The sequence below is a fragment of the Alexandromys fortis genome, unplaced genomic scaffold (genome assembly GCF_014885135.2).
Source record: "Alexandromys fortis isolate MF-2015 unplaced genomic scaffold, M_Fortis_MF-2015_v1.1 scaffold_70, whole genome shotgun sequence".
Classification (NCBI taxonomy): Eukaryota; Metazoa; Chordata; class Mammalia; order Rodentia; family Cricetidae; genus Alexandromys; species Alexandromys fortis.
This window is the reverse complement of record NW_026067955.1, coordinates 165753-191236: the sequence shown is the minus strand read 5'-3', so window position 1 is coordinate 191236 and position 25484 is coordinate 165753. Positions and strand designations below refer to the sequence as shown.

The 25484-nt window shown below is 54.5% G+C and overlaps 2 protein-coding genes across 3 annotated transcripts; one reads left to right on the top strand and one right to left on the bottom strand.

Annotated features, from left to right (window-relative positions):
• Window positions 1-3381: 3381 nt before the first annotated feature.
• CUNH15orf39 (chromosome unknown C15orf39 homolog) lies at window positions 3382-12214 on the top strand. 2 transcript variants are annotated; one of them, XM_050151944.1, is made up of 3 exons: window positions 3382-3555; window positions 6691-9442; window positions 11232-12214. In XM_050151944.1, the coding sequence occupies exons 2-3, from the start codon at window positions 6742-6744 to the stop codon at window positions 11597-11599; spliced, it is 3069 nt and encodes a 1022-aa protein (XP_050007901.1). In that variant the 5' UTR covers window positions 3382-3555; window positions 6691-6741; the 3' UTR covers window positions 11600-12214. The 2 variants fall into 2 exon arrangements, with proteins under 2 accessions (XP_050007901.1, XP_050007902.1); XM_050151945.1 differs by having other exon boundaries at window positions 6691-9493; window positions 11232-11380.
• A 2848-nt stretch (window positions 12215-15062) lies between these two features.
• Window positions 15063-23441, bottom strand: LOC126507409 (taste receptor cell protein 1-like). Its single transcript, XM_050151775.1, has 12 exons — window positions 23399-23441; window positions 21245-22629; window positions 20331-20392; window positions 19028-19179; window positions 18733-18863; window positions 18316-18380; window positions 17891-18030; window positions 16604-16728; window positions 16442-16500; window positions 16209-16354; window positions 15898-15980; window positions 15063-15119 (listed from the first exon to the last, which is right to left on the bottom strand). Exons 1-12 carry the CDS (start codon window positions 23439-23441, stop codon window positions 15063-15065), a joined length of 2448 nt encoding a protein of 815 aa, XP_050007732.1.
• Window positions 23442-25484: the final 2043 nt, after the last annotated feature.

Here is a 25484-nt window from a genome sequence, read left to right as displayed (position 1 = left end):
GTGGTTTGGGGCTTACTATGAACTAAGCTGTGAAGTCATCGGAGCCCTGTGACATGTCATAATTCTGCCCATTGGGCGGATGTGCAAACTGAAGTCAAGGTTGCTTAAGTCACACAGCTCAGAAGGCCAAACTCAGTTCACTTGTCCTTTTGTTTTGTTTTTGTTTTGAGATAGGCTCTTCCTTGAACCCCTGATCCTGCTGTATCTTAGCCTCCCAGGTGCTGGGATTATATAGACAGCTGTCACCATGTACTATCAGACCTGGTGAGTTTCTTGCTTCTCAAATTCTTCATCTGGTGCTGAGGTTTAAGTGAGACACTGTCATGTGGCTGGCACAGAACCAGCTCCATGTAGCGCCCCCCCACACTATCTTCCTCTGCTGGCAGGGGAGGAATGAGGATGAGAGGGCGGTGCTAATAGTCGGGGTGGCTCCCCTGAAGGAGGTAATTTCATAGCTGGGTCTCAAAAGCTGGAGGGAAACATTGCATTGGCTGTGTTTTAGGTTTGTCTGGTGTTCTGCCAGTAGGGGTGGCTTCCATCACTGCCTCTCCTCCGAGGAAGGAAAGATATTTGTAAATAGCAGGTATGACCTCATTAGTGGGAGGGACATTTTTATTAATAACTATAACATGACAAGCTGCAGTTCAGGAAGCTGACCTTTAACCCTGCCTTTCTATGGAGTAATTTGTGCCAGTGGAGGAAGGGAGGCAGAGGGCAGGGAAGGACATGCACCTGTCTCAAGCCTGTGTCGGGCTGGGATGGGGTGGGGAGGGAGTAGAACCCTCTCTGAACTTTTCTGTTTTACTTTGTGTTGTATTTAATTTTGCTTTTTGGACAGATGCCCACACTGTAGGCCAGGCTGGTTTGGAACTCACTATGTCGTGCAAACCTACCTTGTACTCAGCTCCCCGTCTCTTAGCCTTCTGAGTACCCAGACTCCATGTGCCAGGCTTCTGCTTTCCTAGGTTCCCCCTCCCCCGAGGCCACACGTTAAACTCTTCTCTTTACTGCTCTGACTCCGTGACTTCACCTTCCAGACAAAACATTACTATCTCTCCAAGGCCACAATGGTCACAAACTCAGGGGGCCCCTCAAGTCACCTTGAAAGGGCTACCTTTATCTGCTACGGGCTCTGCACGTGACCCTTGGGGCAGAGAGAGAAGGCCAACGCCCGAGACTTGAGGAGTTCATATTGCCCAGCGCTCCATAGTCTCCTGCAGTTTATGAACAGTTTCTCACGGGTGCTGCTGGATGCTGATGCTGTGGTCTACATAAGGCAGGTGGCTACATGGTTCTGCTCTGTGCTGAGCGAGTTAAGGCCCAGGGAATTGCTAGTGGCTCTCAAGTCCTCCACCCTGCGTCCTTTCTTTGGTCATCCAGAGTTTTTAAGTGATGTCAACAAGGAACAGACAAGCTGATTAGTGTGACAACTGTCTTTGAGATGTTTCTGAATTGAGACAAAATGGGGGGGAGGGCTGAAGTCTTAGCTGGGCCCTAGGGTCTTGCAGGATCATCCTGGTCTGATGGGCGTCCTACTGGGGCCCACAACCTGAGAGTTCTAGACCACAGAGCCAAGGACGCTGTCTTCCTTCCTCCCAGCTAACAGCAGGTAGGAGTGGGAGTAGGTGCTATGCAGTAGGGTGGGAAGGGCAGAGTTAGTGAGGTGTGAGAGCAGGAAACAATAACCGTTTGAGAGAGGGCTCTCAGATCTGGCATGACCCAGAGCTGGCACGGCACAGACACACAGACTGGTGTTAAAGTGCCTGAAACTACAAACCCCAGGCAATCTGGGTTGTTGTTCCAGCCTGCACTGTGGTTGGGAAACCCCAAACTCCCTCAAGAGTCTCCCCTTCCCAACCTCTATTTGTAAAAATATCTTCCAACTCCAATCCAAGAGATACCCCCTCCTTGGGTGAGCTCACTTCCTCTTCCTAGACCTACCTGAAGCCCGGCCCCGCCTCCTCAGCTCCAGCTGCTCCCACACCTGTGCACTCAGCCCTGTTTTGCTTTGACTCAGGCAGCCCTGACCTGTGTGGTTCAGGGTGGTGTCCTGAGTGGTTTTGCCCTGCACTCATTTTGATCTGTATGTATGCCGTTCACCCATTCTCCTCCCTCTCTGGCTGCCCCTGCCTTGGCCTTTGGGTAGCCTTAGAACTACAGGTATCAGATTTCTTTAAAATTGGAGTAGTGGCAAACAGTGCAAGGTTCCACAACCTAGTGGCTATCGTCCGGGCTAACAGACACAGTTGGTCTCCCGTCCCCTTTCCACAGCAAATCTTTTCTGGCGAGGGCTGCTACATCCCATCCACCTTCCAGGTTGTTCATGCTCTGGCTGCTTCTGGAGTCATCTGCAAAAAGGGTCAGATACCCATCAAGGTCACTTGGCAACACCCCCAGAGCCTCATTCCTGGTCCACTCCGGGTAAGGAAATCGCTAACAGGAGATGAGATGCATTTGTAGGTAGTTTGTCCTGTCCTGATGAGGCCTTCCTTCCAATTTCCTAACGAAGTAGTTCTGGTCAAGGGTGTCAGGGTTCCCTTGTGGCATCGTTTTAACTAACTAATTAATTGTTTATTTATCTATTGATTTTTTTTAAAGACGGGGTTTCTTTGTGCACAGCCCTTAGCTGTCCTGGAACTCGCTCTGTAGACCAGGCTGGCTAACTCACAGAGATCTGCCTGTTTCTGCCTCCCGAGTGCTGGGATTAAAGGCATGCTCCACCACCACCTGGCTCGTTTTGATTTTTTATTGTTAAGAGTTTTGTTAATCTCAGCACTGGGGGGGCAGAGACAGGCGGATTTCTGTGAGCCTGGTCTATAGAGTGCAGTTCCCAGACCACGGCTATATAGTGAAACCTTGTCTCAAACAAAACAAAACAAAGCAAAGCAAAGCAAAACAAAACAACAAAAGAGTATTGCTAGGTATCCCAGGCTCAGCACAAAGTCTGGGCAATTCCTAATGCTAGGGTTTACAGTTGTAAATCACCATACCCCAGTTTGTGTGCCATGTGTCTTTTCGAAGGCTGCCAGCCCTGCCATTTCTATGAGACAATACCACTTTTACCAATGAGGAAACTTGAAGTTCCTGGAGTTTAAGTGGCAGGTCTAAGGTCTCATGGCTAGAAAGTGGCAAGGAATGAATGATCTAACGGAACGACTGAATGAGGGCTTATGACCGACCTCGGGGCAGACGTTCAGGAGCTAGGCGAGTGAAGGCGGTGTACAAAGCCAGAGGCCGGGTCGCGGGAAAGTTGGTTCCACTCAGGCCTTCGGCACGGGAGGGCCCAAGGGAGCGCAGGCTCCCAGAGGCACAGCCGGGTTCTGCCCCCACCCAACGGGCCGCCCCGCCCCCGCTCCGCCCCTGGCCCGCCCCGCCCGGGACCACAGACGGCGCCCGGCGGCGGCGCGAACGGCAGCGCGGAGCGTGGCTCTGTGCTAGGTGCCTGCCGTGACTTCCCGCGCAAGGCCGGGCGGACAGGGACCCGCAGCCTAGGTGGCGCTGGAGGATGGGGCCGTGGTCCCGGGTGCCAGCCTCCAGAAGCTTGGTGCTCTGAAGGTAGGAGCTCTCCTGCCCGGCGGGCGCGGAAACTTGGGCCGAGTTTGCGGTCGGCGCGTGGGCAAGGGGCGGGTGGCCCTGCCCCAGGGCGCCCCTACCGGCCGTCCCCGGGACGCAGGGCAGGGGCCCGGGCCCAGGTGCTGAGGCTTCGGGCGATCAGGCTGCGGGGCCCGGTCGTGCTGTTGCCCAGACTTTGCCAGGACTTGGATGCTCCCAGGGCCTGGTAGAGCCTCGGAGCCCCAGCAGTGCCCGGGCGTAGGGCTGGCGGGGAGTCAGACGGATCCCTCGGGCCTCTCGCGGGGCCGGGCTCACGCGGATTGCCCGGCGCCGATTCGGGGTGGGGGTGGGGCTTGGGACTGGTGGCTGCGGGCGCAGAGGTGCGGCGGGGCCGTGGACGAGCCCTGTTGGAACAGGACCGCCTGCGGTTTCCTCGCCACCGCTTGACTCACTCTCTGGCTGCAGCCCAGGTTGGCGGGATCGCCCCGAAGGAGGTGGCTGCCCGGACTCTGTGGGTAGACGGGCCCCCCACCCTCTTGGTCTCATCGGGCGTCGATCCGTTGGGGGCTCCGAGGGCGAACCTCCTGGCTTGCACACGTGTGCCCTAGCTACGGACGCGGTGGGGGGCATGTGTGCAGATTCGGGCCAAGCTCGTACGTGCACGAACGGCATTGCGTGCGTGGTGGCAGGCTGTGTGTCAGCCTGCTGGGGTGCACGTGCGTCGCAGAGCCGCGGAGAGAGAGAGATTCGGGGACACCCGGAAGCTTGGCGTGTCGTGGGGCGCCGGTTCCAAAGCAAAGCCGGCTATGGGCCGCAGGCTCGATGGTCATAGGCGGGGCCGGTAGAAGGAAATTCAGTGGTGGCGCGTCTAGAGACCCTTCTTAAACTGGGAACTGTGGGTTGCCTCATGTTCGGTGTCTGGAGAGCTAAGAGCCTCAACTGGCAAAGAGTTTTAGAAGACAGCCACGGGCGTCCCTTAGAGCTGAGAGAATACGGGTGCCGGCCTGGAATCGCGCTCTTCCTGAGGCCCCAAGGATGTGACGTGGAAATAGAAATGGACCCACGGAGTTGTTTGTCCTCCCCCCCCTTCCCCACCCCCGGGGGAAAGAGCAGAGTGTGGCAGGCGCTTGACCCTGCCCTGGGTTCTGGCTGTAGTTAGAACTCATGTAAGAACTAGTAGAACTTGTCATCCCCACTGAAGGATCACCTGTGGCCCTACCTTCTCCAAGCGCCCTAGGCCACCTCAGTGTCCGGAAGGCACCTTCATTTTGGCTGCTGTCTGAGTGGGGTGGGGCCTCCTCTGGGGGAGCTGTCTATCCTACTGGCTGGACTTAATGTTACCTCCTCGCCTTTCAGAGCCTGGGGCTAGCTCTTTGGAGCCCTCACTCCTACAAAGACTCTCGAGGGTCCCAGGTGGCTGGTTCTCAGGAAGTCTCTAGGGCAAAGGGCATGCACGGGTTGGGCTGAGCCCGGGAGAGAAGGTCTCTTGGGACTGATGGTTAAAGCAGTTCCCAAGTTGCATTGGTGGGGTTGAGACCAGAGCCAGCCCTTAATTAACCCAGAGCTCCCCAAGGATAGAGTGGGCTTGGTACCCTCCAAACCATGCAAGCCTTGTGGTGCACATCTTTAATCAATCTCAGCACCAGAGAAGCGAGGTGGGTGGACCGCTGTTCAAGGCCAATTTGGTCTGCATAGTGAGTTCCAGGACAGCAACAGAAAAATAGTTAGGCTTAGTCAGAAAAGAAAAAAACCAACAAAAACAAAGCAAAACTAACCATAAAACATACAGCAGTCTAGGATGGGGACTTCCCCTTCAGACACAGGTCCTTGTTGTCTAGAGGGCCTCTGTGCTGCCATCTGCTGGGGTGGGAATGGGTCTGTCATACTACCCTTTACTTCTTTAAAAAAATGTTGTCCCCTTACTGGCCTAACTCTGAACCCCAATAGCCCAGAAAGGAGAAAGCTGGTCCCTGCAAGCTGGTGACAGAAGCATGTGACATGTAATCTGTGGCCTATTCAGGAATATTGATCCCCGTTATCCTTTTCTAAGCCAGCCACTGGGAGTTTTAGGGGGTGGGAGTGTTCACTCCGGAGGGAGAGGAGATAGCCTCAGCTGGAGCTAGCTGCCCATAAGTCATGGATGCCTGTTGTGGAGAAAGTGCCTGTGACCACTGTGGACACTGATCCTCATCCTTCTTTGGATTTGCCTCTGTGTTGTGTTTGCCTTTTCTTTCAGAGCTAGTGGGAAAGGCTCCAAGGGAAGAGTACCCATGCGTTCTCCCCCCCCACCCCGCACTTAGTCTGTCGGTGACTAAGTACAGAGGAAACAGAGGAAGTAGTTGCCAGCTAGGACTCTGGGCCCTTGGGGCCTCCCATCACATCTCCCCAGGCATGCACCCCCACTCCCGTGCATCAGTGCGCCAGGCCTGGAGATGAACACAGACACTCCTCCCCCAGCCCAGGACCATCCTTTTGGCACCACAGCGCCATCTGCTGGTCAGCTTTGACCCTCCTGCTGAGGACTGGAGAGGTAGCCTCTTGGAAGGGACTGCTCTATCCATCCAGGACTGGTTGTCAGCATTGGTTCTGGTTCTGGGGACCTGGTTTTGAGGTGTTGGTTTTTTGTAAGACAAGTGGGTCAATAAAGCATTAGAAGAAACTAAATTTGTAGGCAGCGCAGAAATTCTATGTCTTGGCTGTAGGAGCGTTATGAGACCGGTGGCATCTTGGACTAGGAACCAGGAGAGAAGGGCAGCCCACTTCCTGTGCCATCCCTTTCTTCAGTGGCTTTGGGATAGATAGGTCTTACCTGGGAGGCAGAGTAGAGGGCCAAGGCAACTGACCTTCCAGCACTGCGCAGAACCCCAAGGGAGGCTTCCTGGCAGTTAAATGAACAGAAAGTGGCCCCTACAATGGGTGTGTGGACTTGTATATAAGCCACAGTCCATGTAATTGTTAAACTTTAAAAAACGATGACTGGAAACAAAGAGTCAGAAAACTGCATGGCAGCTCCTCCATTCAGTCCGAGCTGAATATTGCTAAGGACCAGAGTCCTGGGAGGCAACGAGTCAGAGAGGGGCCTCTACTTGTTTACGAGTAGCTTGTGCTCTAACTATCTTTGTCTCTCCTCTCTCCCAGGTCAACAAGTCCAGTCACAGGGGTTCAGGAGGGCTTGACACCTTCACAGTAATGGCAGAGAAGCGGCCCCTGGGGCCTCTGGGGCCTGTGATATATGGCAAGCTGCCCCGCCTGGAACCAGACCCAGGGCCTGGACATGGCCTGCCCCTTCCTGCTGGCAACCAGGACTCCTGCAGTTATAAGGGTGCATACTTCTCCTGCCCGATAGGGGGTACTTCCAAGGCAGGATCTGAGCGGTTGGCATCCTGGACCCCATACCCACCCTTGTACCCCACTGGTGTGGCAGGATCCCCACTCCGGACTGACAACCTATTGACAAACTGCCTGCTCTACCGCCCTCCGCCAGAAGGCTCTGAAAAGATACAAGAGACCAGTGAGCTTCTGCCCTTTGGTGCCCAAGCTCATGCATACCCAGGCCCTCCACTGGCGGCTCCCAAGCCTGTCTACCGCAGCCCTTTGTGTTACGGACTGTCCACTTGTCTAGGGGATGGGGGAGCAAAGAGACCTCTGGATGTTGACTGGACCCTGGTGGCTGGGCCCCTGTTGCCCTCTGCTGACCCACCCTGTTCGCTAGCCCCAGCTCCTGGCAAGGGCCAGCCCCTGGATGGGTCGTTCTTGCATGGACTGCCACCTGGGGCACCTGGCAAAGACTCCTCTCTGACTTTTTCTCCATGCCAGACTATCCTGGAGAAATATCGAACCATCCACGGCCCAGGTTTCCTGGCTTCAAAGTACACGGCTCCCTATTCTGGGGATTCCAAGCAATCAATATCTGAGGGACCCTCCAGTCCTTGGACCCAGCTTGCCCAGCCTCTGGGACCCCCTTGCCAGGATGCAGTGCCACCCCACTATCCACTGCCCCCACCGCCACAGGCCTTGCCCTGCCCTCCTTCTTGTCGTCACCCAGAGAAGCAGGGTAACTACGGCTCTCTGCTCCCACTGCCACCTCTAGGAGCACACAAGGGGGCTGCATACCAAGCTGGTGGATTGGGAAGTCCCTACCTGAGGCAACAGGCATCTCAGGCCCCCTACCTGCCCCCTGTTGGGATAGACACTTATTCCTACTCCTCTGCACCCCTCCCAGCACCCTCACCAGGGCTCAAGCTGGAACCCCCTCTTGCTCCAAGGTGTCCACTGGACTTTGTCCCCCAAACTTTGGGTTTCCCTTATGCCAGGGATGACCTCTCTCTCTATGGGGCATCCCCAGGGCTTGGGGGAACACCACCTTCCCATTCCCAGAACAGTGTGCAACCAGTGCCACAGCCCAGTGCCTTCCAGCGAACATGCCAGCCTTTGCCAGCCAGCCAGCCGTGCTCTGAGCCTATGAGACCTGCAGAGAAACCAGCACCGGAAGCGCAAGAGAAGACATGGCTACCCAGCTGCAGGAAAGAGCAACCCCAGCCCAGGCCCGATGAGCGTCCTGGGGTACCTATTGTCATCCGAGACAGTCCAGGTCCCCACACTTCACCAGCACTGCACCCCTGTGCCAAGGAGCGCCAGTCTGTTCCACAGAAAGGTGCCAGGCCTCCCAGCTCTCCACCAATGCCTGTGATTGACAATGTTTTTAGTCTGGCCCCCTACCGTGACTACCTGGATGTGCAGACCCCAGAGCCCACAGCCGAGCAAGACTCCACTTCAGCCCCCAGTAAGAGCCAAGACAAAGATTGCAAGGGGACCCTGCCTGTCCAGGATGAGACCTCTGGGCCTCCCTGCTCTCTTCGTGAGGAGGTGGCTCTGGACTTGAGTGTGAAGAAGTCTGTGGCCGAAGCTGTCCCTGCCAGGGTTATTAGTCCTGAGGCACATAAGTCCCCTGAAGCTGTGGATGGGCCAGGTACGGAAAACACAGAGTCAGCTCTGCCGGGCCTAAAAAAGATGGTCACTGAAATATCTGAAGCGGCCACAGAAACCACACCAAGGACCAATTTCCACAGCTCTGTGGCCTTCATGTTCCGAAAATTCAAGATACTCCGTCCTGCACCCTTACCTGCAGCTGTTGTCCCATCCCCACCTACCCCAGCTCCTGCCCCTGCCCTTGCCCAGCCTGCACCCAACCCGCCCTCTGTGCCCATGGGACTCCAGATTCTCACTCAGCCTTTGCCAGTGGCGTGCTTCAACCTGGCCCTGCCAAGCCCACCAGCCATAGCCGTGGCCTCCCCGGCCCCAGCCTCTGCTCCTGCTCCATCACCTGCTCCGGCCCCTGCCCCAGCCTCAGGACCAGCTCCCGCCACTGTTCAGGTCTCTACTGCAGCCCGAGCAGACTCCCTAGAACAGCACTTTACAGGGCTGCACACGTCCCTCTGTGATGCCATCTCGGGTGCCGTGGCCCACTCTCCACCAGAGAAACTGCGCGAGTGGCTTGAGACAACCGGGCCATGGGGCCAGGCTGCATGGCAGGACTGCCAGGGTGTGCAGGGGCTACTGGACAAGCTGCTGTCGCAGCTACAGAGGTTTCTGTGCACCCAGCAGTGCCCCTTCCCCCATGTGGTACGAGCGGGTGCCATCTTTGTGCCCATCCATCTGGTGAAGGAGCGTCTCTTTCCAAAGTTGCCGCCTGCCTCTGTGGACCACGTGCTGCAGGAGCACCGTGTGGAGCTACGGCCCACTACGCTCTCAGAGGAGCGTGCCTTGCGTGAACGCGCCTTACATGGCTGCACCTCACGCATGCTGAAGCTGCTGGCACTGCGCCAGCTGCCTGATATCTACCCTGACCTGCTGGGCCTGCAGTGGCATGACTGTGTACGCCGCCAGCTGGGTGAGCATGGGGCAGCCCTGTAGCCACTGGAGCTGTGTGAGCGAGTGACAGGTGTGTGTACTGCTCGTGTGGACGGTGGGCAAGGGTCTGAATGATTCCAGAAACTTAGGCTGGAGCAAAGGGTGGGGTTCCAGGGACTTGAGGACTTTCCTTGCCTTCTTGACCATTTAGGCATCAATGAGATTTGTTTACATGGAAATGTTCTTGGCCCCTTGTGGATGGCCTCCTTCCGGATTTGCAAATATTTCCTTTTTTTTTTTTTTAAGATTTATTTATCATGTATACAGTAGTCTTGGTATTCTGTCTGCAAGTGTGCCTGCAGGCTGGAAGAGGGTGCCAGATCTCACCACAAATGGTTGTGAGCCACCACGTGGTTGCTGGGAACCGAACTCGGGACCTTCGGAACGGCACTGAGCCATCTCTCCAGCCTGGGATTTGCAATTTGTATGTCTTGTGTAGGCAGCTGGCACTTCGGCCAGGCCATGTTTTCCACCCCAAGTTTTCCCCTTCCAGGGTCTTCCGTCTGAGCACTAGTCCTAAATAAGCTGCTGAGTTCTGTCCCTTGGCACCTGGGCCTGCTTTATACTCATCCCAATCCACAGGGCCTCAGCTTTGCTCTGAGCTTACTTCCCACCTGCAGTCTTTTCAGTCCTGGTAAAGCATCCTCGTTCACCTTCCAGACCCAGGATCTGGCAGGGCTCCATGCTCCACATAAGCACATGCCTTTGAATGTGCGTTTTCTCTTGTCTCCTGGCACTTACATACACCCCTGTTGCCCTGGATTGGAGAACTGTTTGTGGCTCCCCTTTCCTCCACAATGATGCACCGTCCTGCTTCTTCAGTAGCACTCTGGTTTTGAAAGCATCCCTCCATATAACCCAGAGTATCCTCAAACTCATGATGCTCCTTTCTCTCTAGTGCCAGATTACAGGCATATGCCAACATTGCTCAGCTGTGGAACGTGCTTTTATTTTCATTTTTAACTTTTCATGTCCTAGAGGACACATGTGCTGCACTGTTGTGTGTTAGGGACACTCCGGTTTCCTAGGCCATGACAAGGTGAGGATGGCCTGACTTTCTCTGTGTCGGTAAACTGGTTTCTGGATTCCCTGCTGTCCCACACTCCTGCCACCTTGCCCCTCACCCAGCCGAGTTCCTGAGCAATGTATTCTACTTCCTTAAGTAGCTAGGCACTCTGCCATGGGCCTCTCTGAGGCAAAGTACTGCCATGGAATGGGTCCTAGCTGGCCCACACTCCCTCCCTGAGCTGTGGGTTCTCATGACCCCTGGGGGCGGGCGTTGTCTAATGACCTTTTCTTAGAGGTGCAGATCAGGTTTGCTTCAGTTAGGTTCCTGTGCTCTCCTGGCAGCCTGAGGAGTCTTTCTCCATCTGAACTTTTCCTGGCAGCCTGGTCTTTGGCTCCTGTCCTGGTTTTTTTTTTTTTTGGCAGAAAGGTGATGGCTCTCGTGTGGCATAGCCTCCTCTTTGGTGAGATGCCCAGCCAGTGTTTCCTAACCTGCAAGCATCCTTTCATCTCAGTTTGGCTCCCAAGCAGCATCCTCATCAGGTGGAGCTCTGGTGTCCGTGGGAAGGAGTGTGACTTTTCAGCAAGCTCCCACTGGTCTGTCAATGGCCACATATGAAGACTGGCTGCCTGTGACAATTGTGACACCGAGGGGTTCCATTTGCTGTTCTGGGGCAAGCGAAACCTTGTTTTAGGTCACTTTGAGGCTAGGAAGTGAGACCTTGAAGTTTGGATTTTACAGTCTGACTGTTTCTCTTTTGTAGGTGGCTCTGAAACTGAGGCCAGAATTTTATCCCCGTCAGAACCCACAGTGACCAGAGATGAGCCAGAAAGCCAAGCCCTGGCTCATAAGTCACCAGCCCCCAAGGTCAAGAAGCCAGGGAAGAAGCCACCTACGCCTGGCCCTGAGAAATCTGAGGCGACCAGTGGGGAAGGATCACGCAATCCCTCACCTAACTCTGGCACCAGCACCAGCCCACCAGGCCCCACCTTGAGGGCACGCTTCCGCAGCCTGTTGGAAAACGCCTGGCTCAATGGTGTGGCGCTGCCTACTTGGGGCCACAAGGCCTCAGGACCAGACCGGCCTTCGCCTCACCCCCAGCTCCTGGGCAGCCAGAGCCATCACCTGTAGCATTGGTAGCTAGTGTTGGGACCATCAACCACCTGGGGACCACTGTGTACCTGTCCTAACATCCAACTGCCCAGGGCTAGGAGTGGATAATAGGGCTGGGCCCACCTAACTGGGCAGAGACTTTTGAACTTGGATCTTTGGAAAGGATTCCTTCCCTTGAGAAACCTGTGGGCATTGATTGGAGCCAACCTGACTTGGACTTGAATCTGGCTGCTGTGTTCCTTGTTGCGTGTCTTGGGCAAACATTTCACCTCTCCTGAGCCCTTGCTCCCCATTTGTAGAATAAGACAACACAGCCTACCTCACAAGGGTTGTTGTGGGATGATGTCTGACATAAACCTGTTACGATTTGGTCTGCTGCTTGCCCAGGACAGGCCTTTGACCTCACTCAGGCTGTGGGATATTGAGACTGAGGCTGGCAGAACCTTGTCAAGTCTTCATGTGTTTTGGAACCTGGTTACCTTAGAGTGGTACATATAGCTTGTACACACCTCCCCATATCCACCGCTGGTGCAGGGACCTAGCCTGAAGACCCTGAGTCTGCTCTGGATTCATATCTCTGACTTATCTGGGCTGCATCTCACACCCCAATAAAGTAACAAGCAGCTGCAGGGACCTGACAGGCTCTGTCAACTCAATGCAACTCAAATGCAAGATAGACTGGGGACTCAAGTATTTTCAAAGCTCTTGGGGCCACCTCCCTACAGTGGGCTGAGCTCAGCTGGTGACTAGCAAGCTGCAGCTCCTGCCTTATTTAAGGGTTTTGATGAGACTGGGCCCTGGGGGCCAGCTATTAAAGCATTTGGGTTGTTTTTAGAACCGGGTCCTAGCTTGTATTTGAGGGGTTGAGTTACTGTTGCATGTGGTCCTCCACCCGTAGGCTGTCCCCCTTCCTCCTGCCCAGCATGTATGAAAGGCTTCTGGTCCTGCTCTCACCTCCTGGCTAGCCACTCCAACCTGGGACAGACTATTCTTCACCACATCCGTGTGCCTGTCTCCCAGGACTGAAGATGTGCCCACTAGAGTCTCGAACTGTCACCCCTCCGTCCCTGTGTGTCCCATCAACTCCACCCATGGTGTTTCTAGACTCACCCTCAGTACCCCCACCCTGGCCATTTCCAGGCACATGGGTTTCCTCTATCTTGCCGGAACCAGTCCACCAGCGCTCACCAGGGCTGTGCAGCTAGCCTGTGCCCAGCTGCACTAGCAGACTGAGTCAGCCTGGCCTGGAACATCTGGGATTTGGAGTGGTAGCTGCCATTTTCCTTGTGCAGGCCCTAGAGAGCCAGCCTGTAGTGTGTGAATGCCTTTGCTCTCTTCCCCAGTACCACCACGGCAGAAGTTCTAATGACCGGGCCTAACAATCTGAGCAGCCTTGATGCCCCAGCTGCCTCATTCTGGGTATATATGTGTGTTACCACACGCAGCCTTGGGCAGTGGCTCAGAGGTCCAGGGTTGAGCAGCCACATCGGGTGCTGGCCATCTTGCTGGCAGAATCCTGAGGTGGGTCAGGACACCACATGGCAAGAGCACATACATGCATGTGCGTCTTTGGGGTGGTCTATAGAGCCGCCAGTGCTAGATCATGGGGCTCCGTTTGATTTTAATCGCCTCAAACACACCCCTTCTAAACACAATAGCTGGATTGGATTCCCCATCACAGTAGGGATTAAATTTCCACATGTGAACCCTGGAGGGGGGGAGGGTTATGGTGAAACTGCATTTAGATCCAGCACCTGGCATTCAAAGTTGGTGGGACTAGGAACCATGCTATTACGTATGTCTCGCAGGAACCACCAGGAAAGGGGTGTCAATCATCTGTGCCTGTTCCTTGTTAGATGACTGGCCCTTCAGGGTACCATATCTACCCAAAGCTAGAGAGACTTGAGTTCTGTACTCGGCGTCAGCAGCTTTATGGTCCTTCACCAAAACTTTCACAAGCTCCTGATTTTGAGCCCATTGCTAATGCTCTTTAAGCCTGTTCACACACCACTAGTTCCTGTCTCTGTATATCTGCAGCCTAGACTGGCCTCAAACTTATATCAAACTATCCCGCCTCAGCCTCCAAGTGCTAGGAAGGTAGGTATGAAGTTTAATAAGATTTCCAAGCTGACTCAGGAAGCAGGGATTCAAGAGTTCCTTCATGTTACAGATGGAGAAACCTACGGACAGGATTTGCTGCACGGTCACACAAAACCATTGGCTGTCAGAAGACTCAAGTCAGCTCTGGACTTGTGTGCTGGTGGGACCCTCCGCCTCCTGCTCAGGTCTCCAGGGCCTATCCCAGTCCTGCCTGAGTAACTCTGCCTCAGGAGATGGGGGCTAAACCCACATGCACATCACCTGACTGGGCTAATGCCAGGGGGCTCTCAGGTCCCTGAGACTCTGGCATGGGGAAACCTGGCATTAAAGCCCAAGACAAGCGGCTGGGGGGTCTCAGCAGCCCGTTCTGCTAACAAGCAGGGTCGGCAAGGTGAGCGGAGGAGCAGTTTTCTCCCGAGTTGTGGTTCCAGGGCAAACAAGATGGTAGTGGTGGAGATTTTGTCTTTGCTAACCTGCTATGCCTTCCCTGGTTTGCTAAGGAGGGTTGGGCTGGATCACTGTCAGCCTCTCAAAGCAGCTGGGAACATGGCCTGAGTGTCTCTTGGGTTCCCCCTGCTGGAAATGGAGGACTGCTTCCAGCCCCGCCTGTCAGCCTCTGCTTTGGTGCATACTCCAGGCATCCAGCCAGCAAGTAGTTTTTTTTTTTTTTTTTTTTTTTTTCTTTCTTCCCAACTGTTGTCTTGCATGCTTTTTGGGCTTCTTTCCTGGCTGCCACCTCCAAACACTGACAGTGCAGCCTTTTAGGGTCCTCGTTATTCAGCAGATAGGGCGTTAAAGTCTCCTTTCTGACTGGCCAGGGTGTCTGAGCCATGCTGAGGTTGGCAGGCAGGTGGGGCTTCTTGTGTAGCCTGGACACAAATCCTTGGGCAAAGTTGTGATGACCACCATAGGGGTTCAGTGTTCATGAGCACCATGGACACTCACCCTGGCTTTAGCCCTGGGTGCTCTGTGTATACACAGTGGCTCTTGGTCTCTCATCTTCCTAAGTGTGGTCCCCATTTCATGGGTAGTGTGTGGTGGCAGCAGGCCCTGACAGAACATCCTGTGGAACCTGAGTCCCTTGGTCCTAACTCACCCAAGTATGCTGCAGAGAACCTGTGGGCTTGGCCTTATGTGAAGGAAACCATTGCTCACCTGGAGAGGTGGGAGCTAAGGGGATTGGAAGCCCCAAATGGACTGGCTTTGCAACAGGAGCGAGTGTTTTCCCCAATTTTATGCAGTGTAGAGGTGGGGTGAGGCAGGAGCTTGAAGACAGTCAGCCCCAAGCTTGCCCTTCCTGCCCTGGCCTCCTGCAGCTTGACTCTTCAGGGTTGAGGTACTGTCTGGAAGCCCTAGGTGAGCTGAAGTGAGATGAGGTGACCTAGGAGAGGTATGGGGTTTGCTTCTTGGTGAAGTGGGGAGCAGCTCCAGGGGCCACCTGGAGGTATAGGAAAAGAGACAAAAGCCAGGAGTCAAAAAGAATGTCTGGAAGGGAAGTGGAGCATAGTAGCACATGGCTGTAACCCTACTGTTGGAGCTGAGGTTGAGGCCCACTGCAAACCTGAGGCCAGCGTGGGCTACGTGGTCAAATAATTGCTGGTTGGTGCTGCCTTCCCCCACCTTGATGGCCTTGGGTAATGGTGGAGGGCAGGCAGGAATCAAGCTGGCATCATTTGGGACCTTCATCATCTGGACCAGGGATGATCACTGACAGCATCCTTGGCCCTTTGCACATCTCCATTCTCTGCCCCAGTTCTCCCCTTATGGACAGAGCTCGGCTTTTGTCACCCTAGCCCATGTCCAGAGCTCAAGTGGCTTCTGGGAGAAGTCAGCTTGACCACCCCTTGGCTTCTGCCCAAGGCAGGGTAGACCCCTGTTATGTGGACTGTACCACTCAGCAGTGTGGCAGTAACTCTGGAGGTTAGGCAGATCACGCGGAGGCCAGCCAGGGTTGACCAGCATCTGCCTGCCTGGCAGAAGGGCCTCCACGTTTGTGTGGCACAGCCACTGCTGTGGTGTGGCTTCAGGCCTCCAGTCTGAACTATGGAGGTGCAGTCATGGGGTCAAACCCAAGCCCCCGATGGAAAGCATGTCACTCTAGCTGGTGTGGAAGAGAACTCAGATCTGGGTGGATAGCAGGCTGCTGACCCTTTGAGTTAAGGTCTCAAAGGCTCAGCCTGTTTCTCTGGAAGAAGCCCTTGCCTGGCCAGACTCACCAGGATGAGGAGAGAGGTGATGAGCTGGAGATTCAGCATGAACCCATGGCTGGGGCCTCTGGAGGCTCTGGAGCTGGGTATGCCTGGACAGAATGAAAAGGTTGAGTGTGTTTTCCATCCTCAAAGCCCTCAGAGACATCTAGGCATGGTGACTGTTCCAGGATACTCGGAGCCAGTGTACCCTGAGGGCTCAGAGGAAGGGTAAGAGCAAACATGGCCATGCAGTCTGTGTGGCGGAGGGAAGGGCAGCATGGGCAGCAAGACCAGAGACAGCAGAGGGATGGAGGACATGAGCAGAGAGAGGCACTGACCAAGGACTGGGACAAACATCTCGAACTGGAGACCCTCAGCTTCCTGCAGGAAGCTCAGGGCTTGGCGCATGCAGTCTTGAATGACGGCCTGGGCTGGTGCAGCCCCAAAGAAGGCAGCTTGCACTTTGGCAGTCAGTGGCTCCTGCCTGGGAGGATCATGACAGGCTTCAGGGGGCTGGAGAGATGCGGAGAGACCCTCTCCTCCAGCCCCAGGATCCGAACTGAAGACTCACTGGAATTCTTCCACCACGACTTGACCAAAGTTCTGCAATGGCTGGAGGACGGAGGTCAGCTGAGGTCAGAAGACAGAGGAGAGTGTCACGGAGAGTGTCACCGGGCCGCACAGCCAAGGCCAGCAGCACACCCTTTCTCCACGCCTCCATCCCCTCAGTCACCCATTTTGTCAGCAGGCCACGAAGCTCCTGGGACTCAGAACTGGTCTTGCTCTCCAAGGCCTTGATGAAGGGATGATCCAGGATCAGGAGCCGTGTCTCATAAAGTGCCAGCTCTGCCTTCTCACCTAAGGTGATGGGGTGGGATGGTGATAACAGCCCGGACTCCTGTCTTCTGAGGGCTCTGGGGTAGGACCACACCCTGGCCCAAAGCCACTGCTTCCATCTAGTGGTTAGTGCACTTGGTTGGAGGGCCCATCTTTGCTGCCTGCTTTGGTTAGACTAATGAGGTCAGATGGACTTACATTTTTAAGTGGATGAGAAATGTCAGCAGTAGGAAATTGTATAAAAGGAAAAGAATCCGATACACAGTTTCCATGCTTGTAGGTGAAATGGTACCAGAACACAGCCAGCTCACTTGCTGTGACATGCCTTGGAGGGCTGGCTGTGTTCTCCCTATAAGGGAGGAGCTAGGAGCCAATGGCAACAAATATTAACTCTCTAACCCTTTGTGGTAACCTGCCAGCCCATGCTCTACCAGTCTGTCTAAGAGCTGTGGGCTGTGCTCTCAGACTTGACAGCAGGAGATCTTGCTGGCTGCCGGTTCTTTATAATCCCTGATCTTCCAGGAGGGGCTCTGTAATGACTTACAGAAATACATAGCCCAATCCTCCTTGAAGAGAAGTGGGTAGTCCCACTGTCTGCTAAGGGGATGCTAGGTCCCTGAGGGTCAGCGTTGATGGGCAGTCACATCACGTGTTGAAAGTCAACTCTGAGAAAGATGGGTCACGGACCCAAACCAAGGCCCTGTCTCTGGGAGCTACAGAGCGGAGCCCACCAGAAGGTAGCAATCTGAGAGACTACAGAGGTGGCCTGGACAGCCCTTAGATGAATCTGCATTCCTAGACTGAGGGTCCGCCCCAGAACAGCTCCAGGTGGTGGCTCCAGGAGACTGAGAGACCGTGGATTTCTCCAGCGTGGATGTACAAGCCTGCTCAACTGTTCCTCTCGGGGCCCCATGCGACAGTCTTCATGCCGTTCTGACCCTGGTAATAGAGCTGACCCACTGCTCTCGCCTCTCTTGGCATGTTAAGGATTACGGGAGGACAGAGTTGACTGGCCAGCTTGTATCTCTAGCCAAGGTTTCCCACAGAGCTCTGGGCCCACGATCTCCCTGTGGGCTGGCACACAGGCTTTGCTGGTGGGAATTCTGCTCCTTCTCAGAGGAGGCAGTGAGGCCTGGAGAGATAAGCAGACCCAGAGCCATACATGGGGCCCAAGATCACTCACCATTGACCACCATGCTGGATTTCTGGAGGGTGGGGTCTGTTATGTGATGGGCCAAGTAACTGGCCAGGCCTTGGAGGTGGGTGGGGACGGGGCTCTTGAACTTGTATTCCATGTAAATGCTCACCCACTCGTTCACGTTGCTGGGGAAGGATGGGAGAGTGCAGAGTCATGGGCTCTTTGCCAGGATATTCTAGAAGCAAGCTTGGAGCTCCTAAGTATACACCCTGTGTTCCCACCTCCAAGAGCAGAGCCAGCTTAGACAAGGTCCTTATTGGCCGCCTCCAGCCTACACCTGTATCTCCTGACTTTTTGGGTTAGGGGTGGAGCTACCGTAGGGATGCGTGTCCAAGAGAGCAGCCAAGTAGGCTGGGTGAGCAGGGATATGGTAGCTGAAGGACTGGGCAGACTGGATGGGATAAACCTACCTGAACAGGAGGAGGGGCTGGTCCTGGGGATTAGCCTTGTAGAATCTTGACACTTCAGGGGTGACCTATAGGAAGCCCTGGAGGTCAGGTTGCTTGGGAGGTGCCTGTTCCAGGGCCCAGGATGGGGTGGGGCCAAGCACTAGATAAGGACCTGAGGGCCATCTCTAGCATGGTCTTCTGGGCAGGGATATCTGGTGACAACCTAGCCACTGACTTCTCTCAGAGCTTTCTCCTCCTCGGCCAGCTTCCCCCCAGGGCCGGGCAGGGTTCCCTTCATGCTTGCCTTCCCATAAATGCCAAGCTGGTGCTGCTTTCACTGGTGACCACTGCACCTACCACTAACAGCTGTAGAGTCCTGTCGACAAGGGAGGCAGGGAGAGCATCCCAGTCCCAGGAGCAGGGGAGAGGACACCTCACCAGTGGGAGGATCTGCTTCTCCAACAGGATAAAAGCTTGAGATCCCGGCAGAAGCAGCTGGGGCAGGAAGGGCCTCATGAGGATGAAGCTGATGCTGACGGTCTCCCGGGAGAGGTCTGTTACGTTGTACCCTGAGGAGTCACATACAGCGGTCTGGGAAGTTGGAACAGCCATCTTTCCCTCCACGGCCTACTCAGGGCTTGGGCAGACTGAGTCTGATTCCCTCCAAGGAGCCCGGCCAGCCTCCTCCATGAGCGGGTGAGGAGACGTGGGGCAGGCGTTGCCCTAGACTCACCATCAGAGGAGAGGCTGTTGTCAGTCAGGGACAGGTGCCCAAGCAACCCCCTGGAGCCCTTCACTTTGTGGTATAAAGTCCAGAGGATTTCTAGGGCTGAGGGATCTGGCTGACCAAACACGAGGGAGGCCTGCACTTCTGTAGAACCGGGCCTGTAGGAGAAAGCCAGTTGGGGCAAGGTAGGCCTGACTGCTGCAGAAGGCAGTGTGCTGAAGGAGAGAAGCCTACAGGACAAGTAGTAACTGCAGAGAGGAACCTTCCTGCAGGACTAAAGCAGTCACATGACTGAGGCGGTCACATGACCCCTGCAGTGCTGGGGCTCCTTGGTAAATGGGGATAAACTCCCCTTGGGAGAGGGTCACTGTGGGGCCTGAAAGACGCAGGAAGGTGGGCACACAGCAGATGCTCAGTTAAAGTGAATTCCCTTGGACTCCTCACCGAACTGGTTCTTGGAGAGACACTGGGAATCTGGTTGGGGGAAAGACTGGGGCAAGGTGTTACTCAAAGAGGCCAGAGCTGGCTGGGAGCTCTCAGGAGGTCTAGTGGACACAGGAAAAGCCTCAGCTGCAGTTCAAGTAGGGGGCTCTAGAGAGAGGGAAGCCTAGAGGGGAGGCAGCTCCTTCAGGCAGCTCTCAGGGAGAGACTGGAAACAGAATCTATAATACCACTTGCCCTTCCTGTGAGCACCCGTGTAATCCCAGAGCCAGGGAGATAAAAACAGGCTCAGGGCAGAGAAGTCACGGAAATGAACTTCAGTTTATTAAAAAGGATTTTTCCCCCCAAGACAGGGTTTCTCTGTGTAGCCCCGGTTGTTCTGGAACTCACTCTAGACCAGTGTGGCCTCGAACTCACAGAGATCTGTCTGCTTCTGCCTCCCGAGTGCTGGGATTAAAGATGTGCACCACCACCACTCAGCCAAAGGAAAGCTGATTTTGAAACAGCTGTAATCATGGCCTAGATACCGCCCACCCCAATTCTGGAGGCAGTTGACTTTCCTAGCAGCCCAGAATGAGAGTTCCACCCGAGGATTTACATTTATTTGCATATCATTTACATGACCCTGTCTCCAGAATAAGTAGCTTGATGCGCTCTTTGCCTGTCTTCTCACAATCCTGTTACCTACCACTGCTCAAACCCAACAGCTGGAATTAGGAAATAGCAGGAAGGCCAACTGAGGTCATGCAGCCCCGCTGGTAGCCTCTTACCCACCCACCTGGGCCAAGGTGTTCCTGGTCGCTTGGGGAGGGTTGAGCAGCCTAGGCTAGGGCTGCTAACAGCATAGCCAGCTGAGAACCACACTCACCGAAACAGCAGGGCGCTGACATTCTTGAAGCTGGAGAAGGCCTCACGATAGACAAGCTGGAGCTGAGGCAGAAGCATGGGAGTCAGCCTGCCCACCCCTGCCTTGTATCCCTCCTCCCTCCGTCCGCCCTGGCCTCTAAAGTGGTCCAGCTGGGCCTTTCCTGGGCTGTTCCCCTTTGGTAACTCAAGGCTTGTGATTACTTTGTTTGAGATCCTAACTGGAATCTATCTGTCCAGGGCACATGTGCAGGTTTTACCGTGGTAAGCCATCACCCTGGCTCTGCATCCTGCCAGCTGCCAGCCCGGGCTGCCACTCCCATCCTCATTTCACCATAGAGTCCTTTGCCAGCCCCTCTGCGACTTGGGTTCCCCCCCAGACAGTGTTCCCTCCGCCCCGTGCTTGGGAAGCCCTTCACTGTTTGATGTGGTTCCCAAGTACTGTGCATAAAGAAACGAACCATTCAACAATGGACAGGAAATTATGCCCTGAATGGCAGGTAAGAAATGGCGCTTCCTTTCCTGGATGCCTGTCCTGATCCTGGTTCCGGACTCGAGGCAGGAACTGTACCTCACTTTGCCAGGGCATCCTGGTCCTACACGAGGCTGTGTGCTGATAAAAGACCAGCAGCTGCACTGTAAGAACCTGCTCTATTTCTGGTCGGCGAGGCCTCCCCCACTGTGAGATTTTCTCTCCGTAATGACTTCTAAGAAGTATTTCTGCCTAGCTTCTCCTCAGACTCCTTCCAGGAGCACAGCATGGCACTCGTTAGATTTTATTATTTTGTGTCTAGCTGCTCTTAGGAGCCCAGACCCGTACAGTGTGTGTTGTGCTGTGCCTGGCATACTCAGAAGGAAAGGAGAGTAGGAAAGATTGTCTTCATCCACACCCTTCTACCCAGCGAGCACGTGCCACACCTGGTAGCAGAGAAACCTCTCCAACGTCTGGTGCTTCAGGGCCATCAGGTTCCAGGCAGCTGTGGTGAAGCATTCACTGTTGATCCTGAAGGTCACAGAGTGAATCACTTGACTAGGTCCTGGAGTGGAGGAACTCAAGTCCTGCAAAGACACAGCTTGGCCAGGGTGAGGCAGGGTAGGGGAGTGGGTAGTATCAGCACCTCCAGATAACTTTGTGGAGCCAGAGCTATGTGGGGCGAGGGAGAGGGTGGGCAGGTGGACCGGGCTGGTAGGAACCCATGGCCCGGGGTGGCTGGGCTGTAGGGGTGCAAGGTTTGAGGTTTTAATGAAAGAGTCTGTAGTTGAGGGTGCGGTCACAGACACAGAAGGTTGAGGAAGGTCCCTGGCTTCTGTGGCGACAGAGGAAATTGGGGCCAGGATCGAGGATGGTGATGGGAAGAATGACAGAGATGCAGGCAATGGGGATGAAGATGGGAGCGCTGCCGATGAGGAGGGCGGGGAGTAGGGGGAAAATGGATGTGAAGGTGACGTTGCTGAGGACAACAACAGCACAGAAGCATCACTGGATACTGGGCCTGTGGCCAAAGCTACAGCGTTTTCAGCTGACCCGGAGCCCACTGTAAAGGCTTGGGAGGGCAGGCCCAGCTGGGATGCTCCTGAAGATGCAGGCAGCAGGGGCTCTGTGACGTTCAATGTGTTAGGCACCCCTGGAAAGTTAGGCAGTCCTGAGGAGCTCCTGGGAGCCACAGAAGGGGATGCCTCTGGCCTGGAGTGGCCAGTCCTCCACGCAGTGGGACTGAAGGTGTTCTGGAACAGGCATGGAGCTCTAGAAAATATGGGGAAAGGGAACACTCTGACTGGAGGGCATGTTGGTTTAGGTGCAACGTTTGTCGCCGGCAATGCAGAGGCAGGGACTATCCAAGACAACTTGGGGACCTTGCTGAACTTCTTCTCAGATCCATGTGTGGAAGAAGGCTGTGGCAATGGCATAGCAATTGTTTCTAGAGTTCTAGAGGCCATGTTTTCTGCTACAGGGTCAGCATCTGAGGACACTGGCTGAGAATCAGCAGTTCTGTGGGCTGCAGATGTGGTCAGGACTGAGGGGATTGGTCTGGGTATGCCTCTCCTTGAGGGCCTGGTACTTCCTAAGGGGCCAGACATTGAGGGGGCCTCCTGGCCTCCTGATGCCTCTTTAGAAAGGGCTCCTGCTCTCTTCTCCAGGGCCTCTGAATTCTTCTCAACTGAGATGCTGTCAACAGTTTCTGTTCGGGTGTCCAGGGTGCTGCTACTTTGCCGAGCAGATGTGCCAGGGGCTGAAGGAAGTTTCTTAAGGTCCTCATGTGTAGAAAGAAGGGCCAGGGTAGAAGCCGAGGCTACCAGGAAGGCTGCAAAGCAAGACAGGCCTGGTTCTCCAGTGTCGGGTGGGCAGGACTGACCCCTAACCTCTCAGATCTCACCCTGTCACATCTTGCTCACTTAGGTACTTGAGGGTAACACCTGGGCCTGGTTAGGCCCCAAACCATGAAGTTAGTCACTTGCGTTATCACCCCTCCCTGACAAGGTCCTGGGTGGAGGTAAAGGCATTCCTGTGTTAGCCAACCCAGGAACGGACACTGTGAGGACAATGGGACAAGTCTTAAGGATTTGTCTTTCTGTCTCTTCACAACCTCCATGTCAAGGACCCTCCCAAGAAGTCTCCCAGGCCCAACTGGTTGCCAGGAGTTGAGAGTCTTATCTATTCTATTCGAACCACATCTGAGGTCCAGACTAGCCTGATGGTGCTGAAAATACTGTCTGCTTCTCCATTGTGGGTGAGACTGTGACCTGACCATGCTGCCTGCATTCAGGGTTCTTCTTAGGGGCTGACTGGGTGATGGAGAACATTGTGGAAAATCTCTGAAGGCTCTGGGGTTAATGCCAAACCTGCCTATGTGTGTCTAAGCGCTCCAAGCAGGTGACCCTGAGAGCTCTCAAGGAAGCTGAGGTCTCCAATCTTTCCCTGGCATCCCTCAGTCAAGGCCAGACAAATGTGAAGACAATGAACAGAAGCCCTGAGGTGGGAGTTCACCCAGGAGAAGGATTCTGCCCTTCCCTACTAAGTTAGCAGGTGACGGGGAGAGGGTACCCAGCTCCCCTTGCCATTCCCTCACTTACTGGCCAAGAGGATTCCCACTACAGAAAACCACCATTTGTCCATGCTGCAGGCTCCTGCCAAGACGTCGAAGGAGGCAGTGTCAGGCGACAGACACAGTGATGTTCTCTGCAAGGACAGAACTCCTCAGGTGTAGAGCTCTCGCCTAAGATGCGAGATGTTCTGAGTTCTACCCCCACCATCCAGCTGTCCCCTCATGCCAGTAGCTGTCCAGAGTTAATGTCCCTGTGGGCCTGGAGGAAGCCACCAGTGAGTGAAGTCCTGAGTGGATGCCATTGACATGGGCATGTCCATGCGAAGGGCGCCAATGTCTTAGCCCCATGGGAAATGGCGAAGCCTTCCCTAGGCGAGGCTCTCCTACAGATTGCTTCTCCTGGGATTTGCTAAGCCTGCCTCCTTGTTCAGTAGTATATAATAATCCTGATTTCTTGTTTATCTGCCAGTCCCCGCGGCCTGTCCCCTACCCTTCCCGATTCAGCTATAAGCAATGAGCCCACCTCCCTGTTCAACCGTATATACTAAACATGCTGAGGTACTTTGGCTTCTCTATTAGAGAGCCCAGTGCTCCTGACCCCAGCTTCTCTGTGCAGGTGACTGTGTCTGTCGTTTCTTTATTCTCTCACCACCCCAGTCAGGTCAGTTCCTGGAACTGTGATGGATGAGGAGTGTCCTTTCTTGTCTAGGTGAAATCGGGATTCAGAATGTATGAAAGATGAGAGCTAATCTATAGCCAGAATCAGTTCTCAGTCTGTGACAAGTGTCTGCACGCACTGTGGACCAGGGAAGGCAAGTTTAATCCTGGCAAGGTGTTGCTCGCCCTGCCTGCTCTGGTCCCCAGCCAGATGCAATGCCACCGGCACATGGAATAAGTTAGATGGAATCTGGCCTCCCACCAATTTAACAAAATGTCAACAAAAGAGTTAGAAAATCCATAAGTGCCAGACTGTGCCAAGGTCTAGCCCAAGTGTTCAATGCCATTTTTCTTATGGGTCCACTTTGATCCTCCAGTAAGGACTCTCTTGGCTCTCTGGCAGGGTTCCCCTCACCTTAAAGCTCCGTGGCTCTGACACCCACCCTGGCACTGTCCTGTTCTGGTACCTAACACAGCCAAGTGCTGGGGAGACTGTTTGCCCTGGTGACTAAGTCATGGGTTCCCACAGCCTGTATCTTACCTGGTACCCTCGGCAGGAGGAGATACTGTCTGGGCTTCCTGTGTTCCTGGCTCACTCAAAGGGTCTTGAGAGGGATTAGTAGGTATGGTGGAACCTCTTGGGTGTGGGTTCCAAGCTAGGTAGACATTTGCCTAGACACACAGGCAGCTGGACCAGCAGATGCTTGGCTTTGCCTAAACATCTTCCAACAGGAACCTTCCTGGTTGCAGGGATGGGGCACCAAACTGGGCTCCCCTTCCTGATACCATCTTCCTGGCTCCTAGCCCACGCTCTGAGGAAGAGTGGCATGGAATCTTTCATGACTTATGAGACCTTAGTCCCGTCTCAGTCATCAGAGAGGATGCTGTGACAGACAGCCTGAGGCTCAACCCAACAAGGACAGGACTAGTGGCTCCTCTGAAGACCAGGCAGGAAAGAGTAGGGTGCCTAGGACCCTGCCTAGCCTCTTTCCAGTTCTGAATTCTGCATGTACTAGAGGCCTCAGAACTGGGTCAATCCCAGGCCAGAACCAGCCTGGTTCCTCTCACATGCCCTAGCCATGTTCTTGCTAGAGAGAGAGAGAGAGAGAGAGAGAGAGAGAGAGAGAGAGAGAGAGAGAGACTGTCTAATCATTTGTTGTCTACCCACTGTGCTTCCAGGACAACAGTTCAAGAGTTCCAGGCAGGAGGAACAGCAAGAATGAGACCCCACAGGTAAAGGTAAAGGTGTGAATTGAGTCTCTCTCTCTCTCTCTCTCTCTCTCTCTCTCTCTCTCTCTCTCTGTGTGTGTGTGTGTGTACAGACAAATGAGGGAAGCTGCAATCCCAGAATTCCCCAATCTTTGGTTCCCTGTTGATCTTAAGGTTCGAGCTATGGATCCTCCGGGGTCTAGGAAGGGTTTTGGTTCACATCCTGCCATCTTCTCATCTAGCTTGCT

What these genes read in the sequence shown, in the direction of transcription:
- CUNH15orf39 (XM_050151944.1), top strand. Translation starts at nt 6,742, where the DNA reads ATGGCAGAGAAGCGGCCCCTGGGGCCTCTGGGGCCTGTGATATATGGC. An exon ending in CTGTGTACGCCGCCAGCTGG is followed by an intron (nt 9,443 to 11,231) that starts GTGAGCATGGGG and finishes TCTCTTTTGTAG; the next exon opens with GTGGCTCTGAAACTGAGGCC.
- LOC126507409 (XM_050151775.1), bottom strand. Translation starts at nt 23,441, where the DNA reads ATGGACAAATGGTGGTTTTCTGTAGTGGGAATCCTCTTGGCCA. An exon ending in AGTGGGAATCCTCTTGGCCA is followed by an intron (nt 22,630 to 23,398) that starts GTAAGTGAGGGA and finishes CTTGCTTTGCAG; the next exon opens with CCTTCCTGGTAGCCTCGGCT. An exon ending in AGAAGCAGATCCTCCCACTG is followed by an intron (nt 18,381 to 18,732) that starts GTGAGGTGTCCT and finishes GGCTTCCTATAG; the next exon opens with GTCACCCCTGAAGTGTCAAG.